The sequence below is a fragment of the Xenopus laevis genome, chromosome 4S (assembly GCF_017654675.1).
Source record: "Xenopus laevis strain J_2021 chromosome 4S, Xenopus_laevis_v10.1, whole genome shotgun sequence".
NCBI lineage: Eukaryota > Metazoa > Chordata > Amphibia > Anura > Pipidae > Xenopus > Xenopus laevis.
Genome location: NC_054378.1, coordinates 14,718,527 through 14,737,874, shown reverse-complemented (window position 1 = coordinate 14,737,874; position 19,348 = coordinate 14,718,527). Strand labels below are relative to the sequence as shown.

Below are 19,348 nucleotides of genomic sequence, written 5' to 3'. Positions count from 1 at the left end.
AGGGAAATGTATTATGTATAATATATAGGTACAATGTAAAATAAGGGAAAACAAAATCAGGGGATGTAAAATTGGGGTTCTATTGTACTCTGTAAGGCTACACATTTATTGTTACTGCTACATTTTATTACTGATCTTTATGTTTAGGCCTCTCCTATTCATATTCCAGTCTCTCAAATCAGTGCATGGTTGTTAGGGTAATATAGACCTAGCAACCAAATTACAAACTGGAGAGCTGCTGAATAAAAAGCTAAATAACTCAAAAACCACAAATAATAAAAAATGAAAACCAATTGCAAATTGTCTCAGAATATCCCTCTCTAAGTTATAAAGGCGAAGAACCCCTTTAACCCAATTTCTCCTTTCTATAAAGTACTTCCCAGAAGTCTCAATACAGTGCTCCACCCAATCCCTTTCTGTACAACACTGCAGTTCACCCACCACTTCCCCTTTAGTCACTAGCGCCTGCACCTTTCCCTTCTCCCCTCACATTAAACCAGACATGAAACCAGAGCCAACAAGCGGGGTCATTCCAGGCTCCTCCAGGCCCAGCCGAGACACTAAAGTCTGGTATAAGAGCGCAGGCCACACACTGATTCAGCTGCTCTACTGCCATAGAGGTGTCCTTAGTATGCTGGAGATGTGGTGCCCAGAAAATAATTTCATCTTGGGAATTTATGATTATGAAATGTGTATTATAAGTGTTTTGTTGCCTCCTTTGTTGTGAACATACTATACAACTATGGCAGCATAGGTATTCCCTTGTACTAAGCACAATTCAGCAGGAACAGTCCCTTAAGGTTGCCCATAGCCTATACAGAGAGATCCCATAAAACTATGGCAGCATAGGTATTCCCTGTACTAAGCACAATTCAGCAGGAACAGTCCCCTAAGTTTGCTCATAGTCTGTATAGAGAGATACCATAAAACTATGGCAACATAGGTATTCCCCTGTACTAAGCACAATTCAGCAGGAACAGCCCCCTAAATTTGCTCATAGTCTGTACATAGATACCATAAAACTATGGCAGCATAGGTATTCCCCTGTACTAAGCACAATTCAGCAGGAACAGCCCCCTAAATTTGCTCATAGTCTGTACATAGATACCATAAAACTATGGCAGCATAGGTATTCCTCTGTACTAAGCACAATTCAGCAGGAACAGCCCCTAAGTTTGCTCATAGCCTGTACAGAGAGATACCATAAAACTATGGCAGCATAGGTATTCCCTGTACTAAGCACAATTCAGCAGGAACAGTCCCCTAAGTTTGCTCATAGTCTGTATAGAGAGATACCATAAAACTATGGCAACATAGGTATTCCCCTGTACTAAGCACAATTCAGCAGGAACAGCCCCCTAAATTTGCTCATAGTCTGTACATAGATACCATAAAACTATGGCAGCATAGGTATTCCCCTGTACTAAGCACAATTCAGCAGGAACAGCCCCCTAAATTTGCTCATAGTCTGTACATAGATACCATAAAACTATGGCAGCATAGGTATTCCTCTGTACTAAGCACAATTCAGCAGGAACAGCCCCTAAGTTTGCTCATAGCCTGTACAGAGAGATACCATAAAACTATGGCAGCATAGGTATTCCCCTGTACTAAGCACAATTCAGCAGAAACAGCCCCCTAAATTTGCTCATAGTCTGTACAGAGAGATCCCATAAAACTATGGCAGCATAGATACCCCCGTACTAGGCACAATTCAGCAGGAACAGCACCCTAAGTTTGCTCATAGTCTGTACAGAGAGATCCCATAAAACTATGGCAGCATAGGTATTCCCCCTGTACTAAGCACAATTCAGCAGGAACATTTAAGGTCATAATGGTACATACAGGGAATAACAGAATATATATCTTAAAGCCAAAGCATCAGAAGTTGTAATGTAGTAGGTTGCACAATAAGAGAATAGAAACCCTGCTTGGGAGGGGGATGGGTTGAAGGGGAAGACACTGGACATGTTGGAAAGACATATATTTAATTTATAATACACATCAGAATTACATATTTTCTATTAACAGTGCCAAGATTTCTCCCCAGCGGGTGCAATGAGCACAAGCAGCATAGAAACCTTATCGTATTGTGAATTTAACCCAACATGTTGCTGAGCTGCTGCAAAACATCTTTACCTTGAAGCTAACCCGAGTACCTCCTGAAACATGAATATGCTGCAGTATTGCACTACAACTCCCATCAGCCTCTAAACAAGCAGTAGTTCCCAATTCCACAGTGAATGTGATAGGAAGCTTAGACTGTAAGCTCCTAGGGCAGGGAATGATGTATAATCTCCTTGCTGTACTGGCGAATATGTCAGCGCTATATAAATAAATAATTTATTACAATTTCAGTGGATGCTACCGACCATGTGTGTGTACAATTAACCCCTTTAACCCATAGTTCTGCATTGCATTTCTATTCAGGTCCTCTCTTAGTCTAATTCTTGTCTCTCATTCAAAACAATGGCTGGTTGCTAGGGTATTTTGGACCCTAGCAACCAGATTGCTGAAATTGCAAATTGGAGAGCTGCTGAATAGAAAGCTAACTAACTCAAAAAAACACAAATAATAAAAAATTAAAACCATTTGTAAATGGTCTCAGAAGATGACTCAATATCATACTAAAAGTTAACTCTCAGATATGGCGATTACGTGTCTGAAAATTGCACTTTGCCCATTTCACTACATTTGTAAATGAGCCCTTCAGTTTGATATTGGGCCTGTATCTGTAGTTGTAGGGTCAGTGACCCTGGCCACCCTACAGCAATTTAACATCGAAACTGAAAGCCTGCAGGACAAAAATTCAACAAGATAACTGCAGAATATCACTATGTACATCATACCAAAAGTGTGTTTTAAATAGGGATGCAGTAAATCCACTATTTTGGATTCGGCCGAACCCCTGAATCCTTTCTGAAAGATTCGTTGAATACCGAACAAAATCAGAACCCTAATTTGCATATGCAAATCAGCGAGGGAGAAAGAGAGCCGTGCACGCAGCTAAAGATTTTTTTACTTCCTTGTTTTGTGATGAAAAGTCACGATTTTAAAGATTCGGATTCGGCAGAATATGAATCCTGCTGAAGACGTCTGAATACCGAACTGAATCCTGGATTCGGTGCATCCCTAGTTTTAAAGGGGCACTCTACACGTTTTCAAAATCGGTCGAAAATGAACAGCACCTGCGAGCAGCATTAATTTTTTTGCCAGTTTTAATTTAGAAAATATCTATGGTTTTTGTTATTTATTACCAGGGAAAATCTGAAATTGAAATGAAGTCTCATTCCAGCTTCCTGTAAAATGCTTAATATGTATCACCAGGCCACCGAGAAGCTCTCTGTATAAACAAACCCCTGCCTACACCCAGATGCAACCATTTTTTAGGATTTGAGACTGTCTCATTAGACTGAGGGCTTCTCCAACGTTCTCTTTCATGGTGTATAAACAGGAATATTGTTACAGGAAATTGTGGTGTGATCCATTCAGCAGTTCTGAAGGTCAGTACGTATTTAGGCAAGCAGGGCAGATATGTGGGTGCCTGCCATGTTCATGTCAAAGTCTCCAAGTAAAGGGCTATATTTACAGCAGAGAAACAGTTTAAAAAGAGGGCTTTGTGTGATTCTCATCCAGCTGCTGAGCTCATTTCCCCAAAAACGGAGAGACAAATCCAGTTCCATTGTTGGTTTATCCTTATGTCTGGAGAACAACTGAGCAAACCCTGACTTCAGATCCAACTGTAGAGTATTGGTGCCTTGTAAGGTGCTATTTAGCCTTTAGAAAGGCAGTTATTAGAAGAGGCACCCCCATTTGAGACCTGTAACAATGGCAGCTTGGCTAGTTGAATGTTAGACAGGTATTTGGCTGGGGTTGGGGGGCATATAGGAGAGATCCAAGTGTGGAGTCAGTATAGCGAGAGGCAAACAGTTCTGGATTGAGGGGTATAAGTTTATACAGGCCTCTACAGAGAATCAACAAATGCATCAAACTCTTTCATGTTTTTTTCGTGGATGGCCAGTTTCTCCGGCAGAGAGTCCTGTGGGGGGAGAAAGGAAAAAGTGCTAAGGTGACACTGGATTCAAACCATCATTATCTTTGTTTGTTTTTAAACCCCTCCCAAGTCTGCCTCATTACAAAACAAGCCTGGTGGCCTGATCTTGGATCTGATGGCTGATGACAAACACATCGTAAATGGGAATCCAAGTCTGACAGAGCCAAGTATAGACCAACGAATAAGGCTGCAATGGTCATGAGGCCTTGTTGTATTATTATTATGTATCCAGAGTCCTTTCGACAGGTTCTCACCAAGTCCTCCGCCATCGATTGCACAGCGATATCTATGGATAAGCTGCTTAGCTGCGGAGGGTTCTGAAACTCCCGGTAGAAGGTCCCCACATCCATGGGAAGGTCATCTTTAGAGAATGCAGGTCTCTGAAAAGAAATGAAGTCTGCGAGATGAGTTCTGTTCATTATACATTAAAGGAGAACGTAACCCTAAAAATCAATATGGCTAAAAATGCCATATTGTATATAATGCACTTATTGCACCAGCGGTAAGTTTCACCTTCTCAATAGCAGCAATGATCCAGGACTTGGGGGTCACCATCTTGGAAAGTGTCTGTGACACTCACATGCTCAGTGGGCTCTGAGCAGCTGTTGAGAAGCTAAGCTTAGGGCTCGTCACTAATTATCCAGCAGAAAATGAGCTTCCCCTGTAATATAAGCTGATGCTACAGGGCTGATTATTAAATTCTGATGCTAATTGCACTGGTTTCTGTGCTGCCATGTAGTAATTATCTGTATTAATTACTAATCAGCCTTATATTGTGACATTTCTATTCTATGTGTACTGTATATTGTGAGTGGGTCCCTAAGCTCAGTAAGTGACAGCAGCACAGAGCATGTGCAGTGAATCAGCAGAAAAGAAGATGGGGAGCTACTGGGGCATCTTTGGAGACACGGATCTTTACTGCTAAAGGGCTGTGGTTGCCTTAGGCTGGTACAGAAGCACAAAACATCATGTACAACATTTCTAGCTACTTCTCTACTTAAACCTTAGTTCTCCTTTAAAGGAGAAGGAAAGCTACGGAGGCATTTTATTGCCAATAGATTAGCTGCAATAGTGCAAGCTAGAATGCTATATTTATTCTGTAGAATGTTTTACCATACCTGAGTAAAAAGCTCTAGAAAATCTCTGTTTGTTTAGGATAACAGCTGCAGTATTAACATGGTGTGACATCACTTCCTGCCTGAGTCTCTCCCTGCTCTGGGCTCAGATTACAGTAGAGAAGGGAGGGGTGGTGGAAGAGGAGCAAACTGAGCATGCTCTTGCCCAGGGCAATGAGGTTAAGCTGAAGGCAGGAAGTCTGATACAGAAGCCCATGTGTACACAATAGAAGGTAAGAAATGCAGTGTTTCTTTTGAAAGGGGACTCAGAGCAACATTACTTTGGGGGTTTACTGGTATATTTAGATGGACCTTTCTGTTAAGGCTTACTTAGTTTTAACCTTTCCTTCTCCTTTAAGGGTTTTCTCTAGATGCAACTACACAAGCATTAAGGGGCACAATCTCCAAGAACAGCAATGGCTGTGCTCTGCACCTTGCACTAAAATAAATTATAGATCTCCGGTGCCTTGCGGTCCCTGGACACTCTCTTAAAGGGGTGGTTCACCTTTAAATCAACTTTTAGTATTATAGAATGGCCAATTCTAAGCAACTTTAGTTTTGATTATTTCTTTTTTTTATAGTTTTATAATTATTTGTCTTTTTCTTCTGACTCTTTCTACCTTTCAGAAGGGGGTCGCTGACCCCATCCAAAAAGCAAATGCTCTGTAAGGCTACAAATGAATTGTTATTGCTAATTTTTATTTCTGTTCAGGCCTCTCCTATTCATGCTGGTTCAGGAATGAAATTTTATATTATATAGTGAATTATTTGCAGTGTAAACAGTGTCAATTAGAAATAAAAACTACATCATAAAAACTATGACAGAATCCCTGTAATTCAGTTCATACTCACTAAGTAAATTTGGCATAGGTTTTCATCAAGCTGTTGGCTCTGGCTGTTGTCAGGCTGCATATTTTTGCAGGCTGAGAGAAGCAGATCTGCTCAGAGCCCCTGCCTATGTACGCTTACACACAGCAGAGATGAAGCTGAGGTCAGTATTTGGACTGACCTCAGCCTGTTTGTGACTGCACGCAGGCTAATCGGATGCAAATCAATGGAGCAGGGGCAATGAGCAGATCTGCTTCTCTCAGCCTTCAAAAATACACAGCCTGACGGCAAGGCCAGACGTGTTGTTTTTACGTTGCGTTTTTAAAAAAAGCTTGGTCGTGTGTAAATACGCCACTGAAACCACATGAGACCATCAACATGCGTGTTTCATGCATTTTACTTTTCCCAACATGCACTTCTCATTGTTCTCGTTCCCCATAATTCCGTTGGCTAGAAATAGAATAGCTTAAAAATAAAAAAGCTATTTACGTGCAAAATGGAGCAGGAATGATCGTCAATACGCAACGTAATTACGTCACCAGCCAAATATGCGTCATTTATCGCACAAGAATTTGGACACCATATTTAAAATATGATGCGTATTTACATAAAGTGTGGTTTCAAACTTGCTGATTCCATAGAGTCTATTGATTTGGCAGTTTCTTAGTGTATTGGTGTTTCTGCTGAAAAACTCCAATACTGGTGTCCTGCGGCGGATTTCAGCTTGCAAGCGCCCTTTGAGAATCGCCATAGTGTGTTTTCCATTAGTTTCAGTGGTAGTGAAGTTTATGCGTATTTGCGCCAGATGGAGGTTTTTTAAAAACGCCACATAAAAACGCCACATCTGGCATTGCCCTAAGTCTACAGCCTGCTTGCCCATAGTCTAAGGGTTACACAGCCCATAGAATGCTTCCGACCAGTTCCTAACCAGTAGTGCATCCTGACTGATACAATATATTAGCAGCTGATTCAAATATATTATTAAATAAGAAAAAAAAAAAGTCAGAATTGGCCACTTACAAAGTCGATCATCACAAAATCATCTTGGGGTGTCTCACTGCTAGAACAGGAACTGTGCAGGCTCCTGGCTTCAGGCGACTCCTCTTCGGGGGTCTCAGGGCAGACAATCTAGACAGAGTCAGTATGTAAAACATCCAAACGCCATTCAATGGACAATAATGCGGTTGTCTCTGTCAGACACTGAATTATGCAGGCGAGTATATAACATTCCTTTATAAGTGAGCCTTGGGATAGCACACGCCTTGACAGAGCCATTCTCCATTTTGTTAGGACAACAGTTTTGTCAAGTGCTCAAAAACACAGTAGATGTAAGCCCCCATAGTTCAATCTCTTTATAAAATAACAGAGAGAGGTAATTTCCCCTTTAAAATATTAAGCCCGAGTAATATATTCAAGAGTTCCACTGTATGTCTGTGCATTATATCCTGCCACGTTTGAAAGTTAAAGGGGTAGTTCACTTTTAAGTTAACTTTTAGTATGTTTAGAGAGCTGCTGAATAAAAAGCTAAATAACTCAAAAACCACAAATAATAAAAATGAAAAACCAATTGCAAATTTTCTCAACATTTCCCTCTCTGCGTTACACTAAAAGTTATTGCAAAGGTGAACAACCCATTTAATCATTGAACGGTTCCAAACAGGCTGTGCATAAACATACCATAGGGTCAGTGTCCTCATTGTCTGCAAGCTTTGGCACAAACACGGCAAACGGTATATCAGTACTGGTATAGGTGACCTGTTAGTAAAGCAGAAGACTTGGTGAAAACAGTATCACAGATAAGACACGGGGTCGAGGTAAAGGGTAAAAGTCGTTGGATAAAAGGCGAAGACGGACTTGCATGCACTGCTGGGAGCGACTGATGCAGATTATGAGACATGAGACTGGAGGTGCAGAAAGCAAGGCTTGAGTGTATGAATATATTTTGTGTGTGTATGGAGGAAAATACAAGCATGAGCAGTCTTTGCACATGCAAGGATTCCAAGACAGACCAGTAGAATGGGGTACAGAAAAGGGGTACAGAGATACAGAGGAGATAGATATATATATATATATGTATATATATATATATGAATAATCTACATCAACAGGGAAGTACAGACTTCTGATTTACCTGGGGCGAAGGTTTGTCAACAAAAGCTCCCACCTTCCTTGTAAATAGGATATGTGGGGTTGTGCTGGGTGAGCTCTTTGTCCCAGTGGCACTGCTACCTGAGGGGGAATTGTCTTCCTCGCTGTGGGGAACAATGTATGGTGACTGAGTGCATTAAATATTGGCTTCTGCGTCACTAAATGGTATAGAGAGTAAGGGTTTTACCTGGATGCTGTCCCTGCTACATTGGCGGGAGACACTGATAGGTTTCGATCGTGCTCAGCCTGGGGTCCGTGGGCAGGCTGAACGCTAACAGTTGGCAAACCACTTTCTTTTCCTGGTCCCATCATCTAAAAAGACAAAAAACAGACACATATCTAAAGACATGACAGTCTGTTATAGCAGCATTTCTCATTAGCATGGTGATTTGCATTGGGAAGCAAGTATTTGAACAAGTGTTAATGCTCAGTGCAGCTGAGCAGCAGCGCTTAGCTCTATCACCACATAGAGCAGAATGGCCAAGATGTTCCAGACATAAATGGGGAAAACATCAATGTGCCAGGAATCATTTGGTATTTTTGCAGGCCTATTACAACTACCGTAGTGCTTGCCAGTAGTTGTTTCTCCTTCCTCCTGATCCCAAGCTCATAGGGGCTGGATGATACCCAGTGTATAGCTAGACTGCCACTAGTAGGATCCTCAGGAATCATTGTTACCTGTGTTGGGTCTCCCTGGCCTGTCAAGGGCCTAAAATACAATATAAAAATATATATATATATCTCCCACCGGGAGTTCCTCTGGTGCAGGCCAGTCCAATTTTGATTGATACCGGTATGCGACCTGTATTGTCCGTTTCCCAGCTGCCCCAGTCATGTGACTTGTGCCTGCACTTTAGGATGGAACTACTTTCTGGCAGGCTGTTATTTCATCAGTCTCAGTGGGAATCAGTCTCAGTGAGAATTGGCTTTTACTATTGAGTGTTGTTCTTAGATCTGCCAGGGAGCTGTTATCTTGCGTTAGGGAGCTGCTATCTAGTTACCTTCCCATTGGTTCTGTTATTAGGCTTCTGGGGGGGGTGATATCACTCCAACTTGCAGTACAGCAGTAAAGAGTGGCTGAAGTTTATCAGAGCACAAGTCACATGACTGGGGGCAGCTGGGAAACTGACAATATGTCTAGCCCCATGTCAGATTTCAAAATTGAATATAATAAAATCTGTTTGCTCTTTTGACAAATGGATTTCAGTGCAGAATTCTGCTGGAGCAGCACTATTAACTTATGTGTTTTGAAAAAAACATGTTTTCCTATGACAGTGTCCCTTTACGTCTACTAGAATATCATGTAAACATTACATAAACCCAATAGGCTGGTTTTGCTTCCAATAAGGATTAATTATATCTTAGTTGGGATCAAGTACAATGTACTGTTTTATTATTACAGAGTAAAAAGGGAAATAGTTTTTTTCCCCACAGAAGCAACATGCACCTTTGTTAAACATAACCAGATCACTAAGCAGAGCCAGAGACAATAAACAACAGGGTTCCTTATTAATACAGGGAGCTTTGCTCCTCATTTCGAGGAGTACCTGGTGTGGGTGGACTGCACTCGCTCCAGTAGCCAAGGCCACTGGGTAACCCAGTTCTGAGAGTCCTGCTCCTGCCGGTTGATAGGAGAGGCGAGAGCTGCAGAGCTACAGAGCAAGAAAGGAGGAAGGGAGGAGAGAAGCTGATGTAATAACAGAATGGAAGAGCTGCAACGGTTAATAAGCACTTACTGCCTGCCTTTGTGTGCCAAGATCGTTTAATCATGTCTGCAGCCATTAAGATGATGGATAGACTGAGAGACGCACCCTTAGCCCTTTCCAATACAAACCATCGTTATGGATAAAGGAAATAGGACACCAGATACCTCCACTGGATCTAATCAAAAACTAAGGCTCATTCCCTCTTTTAAAGGAACAGTAACAACAAAAAATGTAAGCGTCACAGGATATATATATATAAATATATATAAATAAATATATATATACATACACGGAAAATAGCAGCGCACTCCTGGTATTTCATCAATACAAAATTAGTTTATTAAATCATCATTGCAGTAATCAACGTTTCGGCTCGTGTCCAGAGCCTTTATCAAGCATCTTGATAAAGGCTCTGGACACGAGCCGAAACGTTGATTACTGCAATGATGATTTAATAAACTAATTTTGTATTGATGAAATCCCAGGAGTGCGCTGCTATTTTCCGTGTGTATCTACTATTGCCCAGGAGCAGCACCCGGGTGCATGAGAGGATTGGCCAAGAGGAGTGCGGATCAGCGAGACTATATATATTATATATATATATATATATATATATATAGACACTTTCACAACAGAGCAGCATGCAGTAAAATATGATTAAATGGATTTTTTTTTAGAATTATGATTTATTAACTATTACTCCCTTAAATAGACACATAAATAGCTTAAAGGAACAACAACACCAAATAATGAAAGTGTTTTAAATAGGGATGCACCGAATCCACTATTTGGGATTCAGCCGATTCCCTGAATCAGAAGGTGGGACCTATAGTTCAGCAAATAGCTGGGGAGACACAAGGTTTTCCCTTCTCCTCCATTCTAACAATCCACACACTTTGTTAGAGGGGGGTAAGTTTAAACTCACTTGATGTGAGAAGGCTTGTCCCATGAGAGAGTCCGTCACCAGAGGAGTAACTGTCTGACACTGTGCCTTACTGACAGTGAACACACACTATACATACAGACATGTACAAGCCACAGACAGAAAGAGAGGTAAGAAATGAATGGCAGATAGCAAGTCACCTCAGTGTGCAGCTCTCCAGCATGTCACAGTCTTATAATACACCCATAAATAACACGTGAAATATACCCTCATAACATTACTAAGCGAGATGCTTAGTAATGTCACAACTTATTGAAACTTAGAATAGCTTTTCCCTGTATAACTCAGCCTTTATATGGTCACAGAACCCCTCAGTGACTTCTAATATCCTTATCATTTACAGTAGGGGGTACATTATCCCTTATAATACACAAGTGATACTCAGAGTTCCTTGTATAACTCAGCCTGCAGCCTTGTGCCTTTATATGGTCACAGAACTCTTCAGTGATTTCTAATATCCTTATCATTTACAGTAGGGGGTACATTATCCCTTATAATACATGAGTGATACTCAGAGTTCCCTGTATAACTCAGCCTGCAGCCTTGTGTCTTTATATGGTCACAGAACCCCTCAGTGACTTCTAATATCCTTATTTACAGTATGGGGTACATTATCCCTTATAATACATGAGTGATACTCAGAGTTCCCTGTATAACTCAGCCTGCAGCCTTGGGCCTTTATATGGTCACAGAACCCCTCAGTGACTTCTAATATCCTTATTTACAGTATGGGGTACATTATCCCTTATAATACATGAGTGATACTCACAGTTCCCTGTATAACTCAGCCTGCAGCCTTGTGCCTTTATATGGTCACAGAACCCCTCAGTAACTGGATATCCTTATACTTTACAGAAGGGGGTTCCGTTTTCTATATTACAAGAAGGTATTAGTGAACTGGGTAATTGCTACTAGAACGGCTCAGGATAACATATGTTTTGAAGGCTACGCTAAAGAGCTATATAAATAGGGGAGAGTTCTTACCTGTGAAGGAGGGGAGGTCGAAAACGACGTTGTACAGACTTCTTGAGACTCCTCCACAGCAGGGTAGGTAAGCACTTGCTCTTCAGCACCCCTGTGAGAAAAATTAAAACAAGAACCAAGTAAGGAGATAGCTTAAAAATGTAGGTAAAAAAGGGGAAGCAGCATGAAAATCTTATTAAACAACACAATCAAAAAGAAGTTTAACCGGGCAGCTCATAGGTGCCAATCTAGCATTGAGTAAAGCAGTAGAGGCATAGCGTGTTGCTAGTTATCCTGACAATTGTCATTTGTTTTCCAAGAGACTGATCTGAATTAATATACTTAGGAAACCCAAACCTAAAACAGCTGCATTGTACAAATCTACCTGCAGTACTTAAATGCTTTCGTAGGTCTGCCTCTATTTCCTAAATTTGTACTGAGCTCTGACACTCTGTGGAAAGCCCCTAACTTATTAGCATTGACCACAGAGCACATACTACTTCTTAAAAGAGAACTAAACTTCCACCCAATAAAAAAACCCTACCCACTTCCCTAAATTGTCCCCCCTCGCATAGGTGATTTCCCCTGAAAGTGCCCCTAATGCATTACTCACGTATAGGTGCAGAGGAGCTCATGGGTGCCATCTTCCAGATCTTCGGTATTCTTCAGCGAGTAATGAATTAGGGGCACTTTCAGGGGTAATCACCTATGCGGGGTGAGGGGGGCACGATGACTATGTAGAAGTAGTGAATTTTATTATTGGGAGGGTTTAGTTCTCCTTTAAAGAGATACAAGCACCACAAACTGAACCTTCTTTACATTTATAATAATAATAATGTCTTTGCATGCTATTTATAACTTTGCCATAAAGTATTTGTTTTGTGCTTTCATGTTTGTGAAGATTCTCATTCATCCAGGTCATGGTATATCTATAGAAATAAGCCAAATCAACTGGACTTGCTGTGTTTTTTTTCCCTTGAAGACGTTTCACCAGTCATCCAACTGGCTTTCTCAATTCAGAATAATCTATGAGGAGACTTATTTGCACAGCAGTAATCCCTAAGGGTAAGGTCACACTGAGTGTTTCGGGGAGATTTAGCCGCCTGGCGACTAATTGCCTCGTCTTTGCTGTGACTAATCTCCCCGAATGCCTTCCCTCACTCTTGCGCTGGCTAGAATGAAAAATTGCCGGCGCTAATCACACGCAGCGATCCGTTTTCCGAAGTCATCCAAAGTTTTCCTCCCTACCCGGGTCGTGGGTCCGGTTAGGGTTGCCACCCGGTCGGTATTTTACCGGCCTAGCCGGTAAAACACCTGCCAAGGCCGGTATTACAAATTTACCAGCAATGTAGTTGCGGGTAATTTGTAATACCCTTAAGAAAAAGCCCTTGGCCCGCTCAGTACTTAACTTTTTTTTCAGGTTTCTGTCCATCGCGCATGTTGCTCCGCCTCTTTTGTGTCACTGTGCATGACTCCGCCTCCTTCTATGTCACAGCCCGCGCCTTTTTGTTCCCACCCCCCACCGGGGCAACCCTAGTAGCGTGTCCAATCGGATAAGAATGCGGGTTGCGGGTCCGGGTTCTGGATTGCAGGTTGTGGGTACGGGTTCCAAAAAATGGACCCGCGCAGGACTCTATCGTGCGGCACTTGATTTCTCCTCCCTGCCTTCCTTATAGGAGATAGCCAGGAAGGAAAAATCAAGCACCGCATGATGGATCGCCCTGTCGCCTTTTCTGAAGAGGAGCGCAAGAGGAGTTTCGGTAAGTTATTTCTTAATAAAGACTTAGCAATTTCAAAGTTTAATTTGTCTTTGTAGGGTTTTTTTTCATATACGAGCGAATTTAAAAAAATAAATAAATTTGGTGTTACTGGTCCTTTAACTGTCAGTAATGAGAGAACTTTGGTAGAAGAGATGCACCACCTAGTAGTCAGCACAGCAGTGTTGTGAAAGCAGCATGGCAGCTTCTCGCTCTAGAGAGAATGATATAAATGCTACCTGCCAAGAAAAAGCTAATGACTACACCACACACAGCTAATTTTAAGCATGAGAAATCCTTCCCCCGGCTTTTCTTACATCCAGCAGTACCTGCAGAGCCGAAAATGCACTGTTCACACAAAAGAAAAAAAGAGAGATTTTTGTACTTACCGTTAAATCTTTTTCTCTTGTCCTATATTGGGGGACACAGGCACCATGGGGATGAAGATCCTGCAGCTGGAGATGGACACTAACTTGTTAACCTTTGGCTCCTCCTCCTGCTCTGGGCTTCATCCCCTGCCTCCTCCTACAATATTCAGTTTCAACCGAAGAGGAGTGTAAAAGAAGCAACCCAAAACAGAGAAGGAGTCCTCAACCCCCTCAAAACCCTCGAAACAAGGACTCCAAACACGGAGTAACTAAACACAAACGTAACTAACGTTGCACAGCAGTGTGTAACAGGGCGGGAAGGCCTGTGTCCCCCAATATAGGACAAGAGAAAAAGATTTAACGGTAAGTACAAAAATCTCTCTTTCTCTTGCCTAATTGGGGGACACAGGCACCATGGGGATGTCCCAAAGCAACCCCTGAGGGTGGGACACTGTTACCCCAAGAAAGTGTTCAGGAAATGACGGCCTGTAACACCTTCCTCCCGAAGCTGGCTTCGGCTGAGGCCTGTGTGTGCAGCCTGTAGAAGCGCGTGAAGGTATGTGGAGATGCCCAGGTAGCTGCTCTGCAGACTTGCTCAACTGATGCTTGATGACGAATCGCCCAAGAGGTGCTCAAGGACCGTGTTGAGTGAGCGTTCACCCGTAGCGGAGGCTCCTTACCCTTCACTGAGTATGATCTTATGATCGTGGACCGGATCCACTTCGCAATCGTAGCCTTGGAAGCCTTCGTGCCCCGTTTGGGGCCATGAGGAAGCACGAACAGAGAGTCTGATCTCCTCATCTCTTGAGTTGCCTTCAAGTAAGCTTTGATTGCCCGAACCACATCTAACTTGTGTAATTTGGCTTCCATAGGGTTCCGGGGCTCTGGACAAAGGGAAGGAACTATCAAGTCCTGGTTGAGGTGAAAGTCTGAGACGACCTTGGGAAGGAAGTCGGGCGTGGGCCTAAGAACAACCTTGTCTTTGTGGATGATGGTGAATGGGGCTCTGCAAGAGAGTGCAGCCAGTTCTGAAACTCTTCGTGCGGACGTGATTGCCAGTAGGAAGACCACCTTTTCGGTAAGTGTAGCTAACGGGACTGCTGCAATAGGTTCGTAGGGGTCCCCCTGGAGGACGGAGAGAACCAAGTTGAGATCCCAAGGGGGAACCGGACAGCGGTATGGAGGCACTATTCTGGTCGCTCCTTGTAAAAAAGTCTTGACATGACTCCGTAAGGCATATCTTTTCTGGAAGAGAATGGAAAGGGCTGACACCTGCACCTTCAGAGAGCTGAGCGCCAACCCCTTGTCGAGGCCGGCTTGGAGGAAGGACAGGATGTCACTCTCGGAAGGCCTCTGTGGATCCAGGTCTTGATGTTCACACCAGCCGATGAAGGTTCTCCACACCCTATGATAGACCTTTGCGGAAACTGGTTTTCGTGCCCGAAGCAGGGTTGGGATGGCCGCTGTGGGGACCCCTGACCTCTTAAGAACTAGGGTTTCAAGAGCCACGCCGTTAAAGCCCAGCGATGAGAATTCGGGTGGTTGACGGGCCCTTGTGTTAGCAGATCCTCCCGTTCCGGGAGATGAAATGGGTCGTCGATGGACAGGTCCACCACATCGGCGAACCAAGGCCGTCTTGGCCAGTACGGAGCCACAAGGATGGTCCGAGTGCCTTCTCTCTTGATCTTCTTTATAAGCCGTGGAAGAAGGGCTAGAGGGGGGAATGCATAGGCCAAGGCGAAGTTCCATGGAATCACCAGAGCGTCGATCGCTAGAGCCAACGGGTCTACGCTTCTGGCGACAAAGTTGAGAACCTTCCGGTTGCACCTGGAAGCCATGAGATCCACGTCTGGAAGGCCCCACCTGTCCACTATTAGTTGGAAGACCTCCTGGTTGAGACTCCATTCGCCCTGATCCAGGGTTTCCCTGCTCAGGTAATCTGCGAGCCAGTTGTCGACCCCTGGGATGTGTACCGCGGAGAGCTCTGGTATGTTGGCCTCTGCCCAAGTCAAGATCTTGGCTGCTTCCAGTAAGGATGCGGGACTGCGTGTGCCCCCCCTGGTGGTTCACGTAGGCCACTGCGGTGACGTTGTCGGATTGAATCCGCACAGCCTTGCCCCGAAGGAAGGGCGAGAAATGTTGTAGCGAGTACAGTATGGCTCTCAGTTCCAGGATGTTGATCTGGAGAAGTCTCTCTTCTCGGTCCCAACTGCCCTGGGCTGTTCTTTGGCCGTGAACTCCGCCCCATCCGGTTAAGCTTGCGTCTGTAGTGACCACCGTCCAAGTGTGGCTGGGGAAGGGTCTTCCCTGTGTGAGGCGGAGAGGGTGGGACCACCAGAGTAGGGAGTTCTGAACCTGCACCGGAATCGCTATCAGGCGGTCCAAGTGCTGTCGATCCCTCCTTTGATGCCTGAGAATCAGGTGTTGGAGAGGTCTGGTGTGGAATTGGGCATATGGAATGGCTGGGAAGGAAGCGACCATTGTCCCTAGAGTCCGCATAGCCGTGCGAAGAGGGACAGGGGTGGTCGACCGGAGAGCTTGTATGCGCGTCCGTAAGACGTTGGCTTTCTCCCGTGGAAGGAAAACTGTCGCTCGACGGGAGTCTAGGATCAGCCCCAGGTATTCCATGGTTTGTGACGGGCAGAGATGTGACTTCTTGTAGTTGATGACCCAACCCAGGGTCTCCAAGACCTTGAGTGTCTGCGAGGTGTGTGACTGGGCAAGAGCCGCAGACGGACCCTTGACGAGGAGGTCGTCCAGGTAGGGTATAACTGTGATGCCCCTGATCCGGAGCTGTTCTAGCGCTGCTGCCATCACTTTGGTGAAGGTTCTGGGGGCGGACGAGAGTCCGAATGGTAGCGCCACGAACTGCCAATGATTGCCGTTGACATAAAACCGGAGGAATCTGTGATGATTGGGGTGAATCGGTATATGGAGGTAGGCGTCTTTGACGTCTATGACTGACATGAATTCGTTCTCCTCCATGGATGCTAGGACCGACTGTATGGATTCCATCTTGAAATGTAGTTTTTTTACGAAAGGATTGAGGTCCTTTAGATCCAAAACCGGTCTCAGGGAACCGTCCTTTTTGGGGACCATGAAGAGGTTGGAATAGTATCCCCATCCTCTTTCCCCTGGAGGCACCGGTTGGATGGTTCCTGCCGAGCAGAGGTCTTGAATTATTGATAGGAACTTTTGCCTTCTGGGAATATTGCTGGGTAGGCGGGAGACGAAAAATCTGCGGGGAGGGCGATGAACAAAGTCTATGAGGAGACCCTGAGACACAACTTGAATGACCCAGTGGTCCCGTATTTGGACTTTCCACACCTCTCGAAAGGACATTAGACGGCCGCCTAGGGGGATCCCTCCGAGGGTGGGTACGCCCTCATGCTGTGGCGGATTTGTCCTGGGAGGGCTTGGTCTGCCCCTTTGAAGACGACCAGTGGGTGCCTTGCTTGTTTTGGTAGCGTTGGCGAAAATTAGAGGTGGGCTTGTCTGTTTGAGACTTCGTCCGCTGTCCCTGGCGAAAGGGCCGAAAAAACGGTCTTCTCTTAAAAGTTGTCCGCTTCGCTCGGGTCTGAGGGAGCAAGGTACTTTTACCTCCAGTGGCTTGTGAGATGATCTTGTCTAACTCGGCCCCAAAAAGCTGTTTTCCCAAAAAGGGGAGGCTGACGAGAGATCTCTTCGATGTCAGATCAGCTGACCATGACTTTAGCCAAAGGAATCTCCTGGCAGCTATGGATTGAGCTGATGCCTTAGCCACCAGTTAGCAGCATCTAAGGAGGCGTCACAGATATAAGAGGTGGCGTCAGCTATTTGTGATAAGAGGGCATCAGTGGAGGGGTCCTCCGATCCGATAAGTTGTGCTGTCTGTTCAACCCAAACTTCCATAGCCTTGGCAACCCAGGCTATAGCAAAAATTGGTCTGAAAGCCATACCGGCTGCTGTAAAGGTTGCCTTGCAGAATCCTTCTAGACGCTTGTCAATTGGATCCTTAAATGACGCTGCGTCTGCCACTGGGATAGTGGTGGCCTTGGAAAGTCTGGAAACAGGTGGGTCAACCGCCGGAGGGGATGACCAGAGATCAATGCAATCTTGTGGGAAGGGATAGGTTTGGGAGAAACGCCTGGAGATCTGCACTCTGTGATCAGGGGTTTTCCATTGGGATTTGACAATCTCCTCTAATTGCTCATAAGCCGGAAAGATGTAGGTGGCTTTCTTTTGTCTCTTAAAAATGTTTTTCGCCGGCTCAATAGTCGAATTAGTGTCTTCGAGATTGAGCGTTGTGAGTACTGCCTGTATAAGTCCCTCTACCTCCCTCTGGGTTCTGGGGGTGTCCTGATCTGGGTCAGGTTGATCCTCTGAATCGTCACCCGAAGGAATTTGTCCCTCCTCATCAGAGGGGCTAAACTGTTCCCCTGGGGAATCTGGGGGCGAGGTAATGGGTCTTTTAGAGGCGGTAGGTCTGCTGTCTTGTGACCTGGTAGGATTAGACAGGCGTTCTAGGACCTTGTCTAAAGTCTCAGGAATGCGGGATAAATTCTGTAGTCCAGCAAGTGAGATGGAAAGGGCACGGACCAACTCAGAGTCTGAAGTGCTGGCAGTGTGGGCTGTGTTGGCAGCAGGTGGAGAGGGAGGGTGTCTACACGCTGCGCACACAGATTCAGGGGAAACGCTCTGAAATTTGGTGTTGCACACTGCACATGCAAGGTAAGAAACTTGTGCTGCCTTGCGAGAAGGTGCTGAGGACTTTGAGGTCCTGGGCTCCTCTGTTTTGTCTGCCATAACTCAGTGGCAATTCTGACCTCCTTGTATGGAAATATATATATATATGTTAACAAGGGAGTGGCAGGGGATGAGCTGTCGCAGGGCCTTAGAATGTGCCTGTAAGAGAGAAGGGAAATGAGATTATTCCCAGCTCACTAAGTATAGGAGCAGCACTTAGCTCTCTAGGCTGTTACTGGCCCCAGCTAAATTACAGCAGCCTAGTGCGCGTAGGCGCAGAGAAAAAAGCATACTCGCCTGAGGAGCGGCTGTATAAAAGAACAGGCCAGCGTTGAGATGCCTCAGTCACGAAGAGCACTGAGACGCGCCAGAGTCTGCCGGCTGCTGTGCGAGGAACCGGAAGTGCGCGTTCCGCTAGATTTGGCGCCAGAGTCAGGCTGCGTGTCACTCGCGCATGGCGCCAGGAAGCAGAGGCAGAGAGACCGGAAGTGCGCGCCAAGGGGAATGCGCTTAGCGCAACAGCGCTGAAAGGATGGAACGCATAGGGGAAGTGTGAGGTTACAGCCCCAGCTATGCCTTGGGAGGGGGAGAGGTGGATAAAGGTGAAATATACTCACCCAAACCATCCAGCCGTAGAGTGCCCTGAATGATGGATTTCCCTGTAAAGATATAAGTATATATCCGTGCTTAAAGAATGTAGGTGAATAGCAAGCTGGTTCAGACCTCCGTGGAGCGGGAACC

The 19,348-nt window shown here is 44.8% G+C and overlaps 1 protein-coding gene across 12 annotated transcripts in view; it reads right to left on the bottom strand.

Moving 5' to 3' along the window:
- Positions 1 to 1,971: 1,971 nt before the first annotated feature.
- The window catches only part of atg13.S (autophagy related 13 S homeolog), a 40,852-nt gene continuing 23,475 nt past the window's right edge, over positions 1,972 to 19,348 (bottom strand). For 4 of the 12 annotated variants that reach the window (XM_041560960.1, XM_041560959.1, XM_041560958.1 and 1 more), the window contains 9 exons: positions 11,779 to 11,869; positions 10,777 to 10,863; positions 9,693 to 9,797; positions 8,333 to 8,457; positions 8,129 to 8,252; positions 7,675 to 7,752; positions 7,018 to 7,125; positions 4,309 to 4,434; positions 1,972 to 4,039 (listed from right to left, as the gene is read on the bottom strand). In XM_041560960.1, the coding sequence (XP_041416894.1) occupies positions 3,965 to 4,039; positions 4,309 to 4,434; positions 7,018 to 7,125; positions 7,675 to 7,752; positions 8,129 to 8,252; positions 8,333 to 8,457; positions 9,693 to 9,797; positions 10,777 to 10,863; positions 11,779 to 11,869 (919 nt within the window). In that variant the 3' untranslated portion in view covers positions 1,972 to 3,964. The remainder of the gene's footprint in view (positions 4,040 to 4,308; positions 4,435 to 7,017; positions 7,126 to 7,674; positions 7,753 to 8,128; positions 8,253 to 8,332; positions 8,458 to 9,692; positions 9,798 to 10,776; positions 10,864 to 11,778; positions 11,870 to 19,348) is intronic. The other 8 variants (XM_018260230.2, XM_018260233.2, XM_018260234.2 and 5 more) reach the window with 6 other exon arrangements.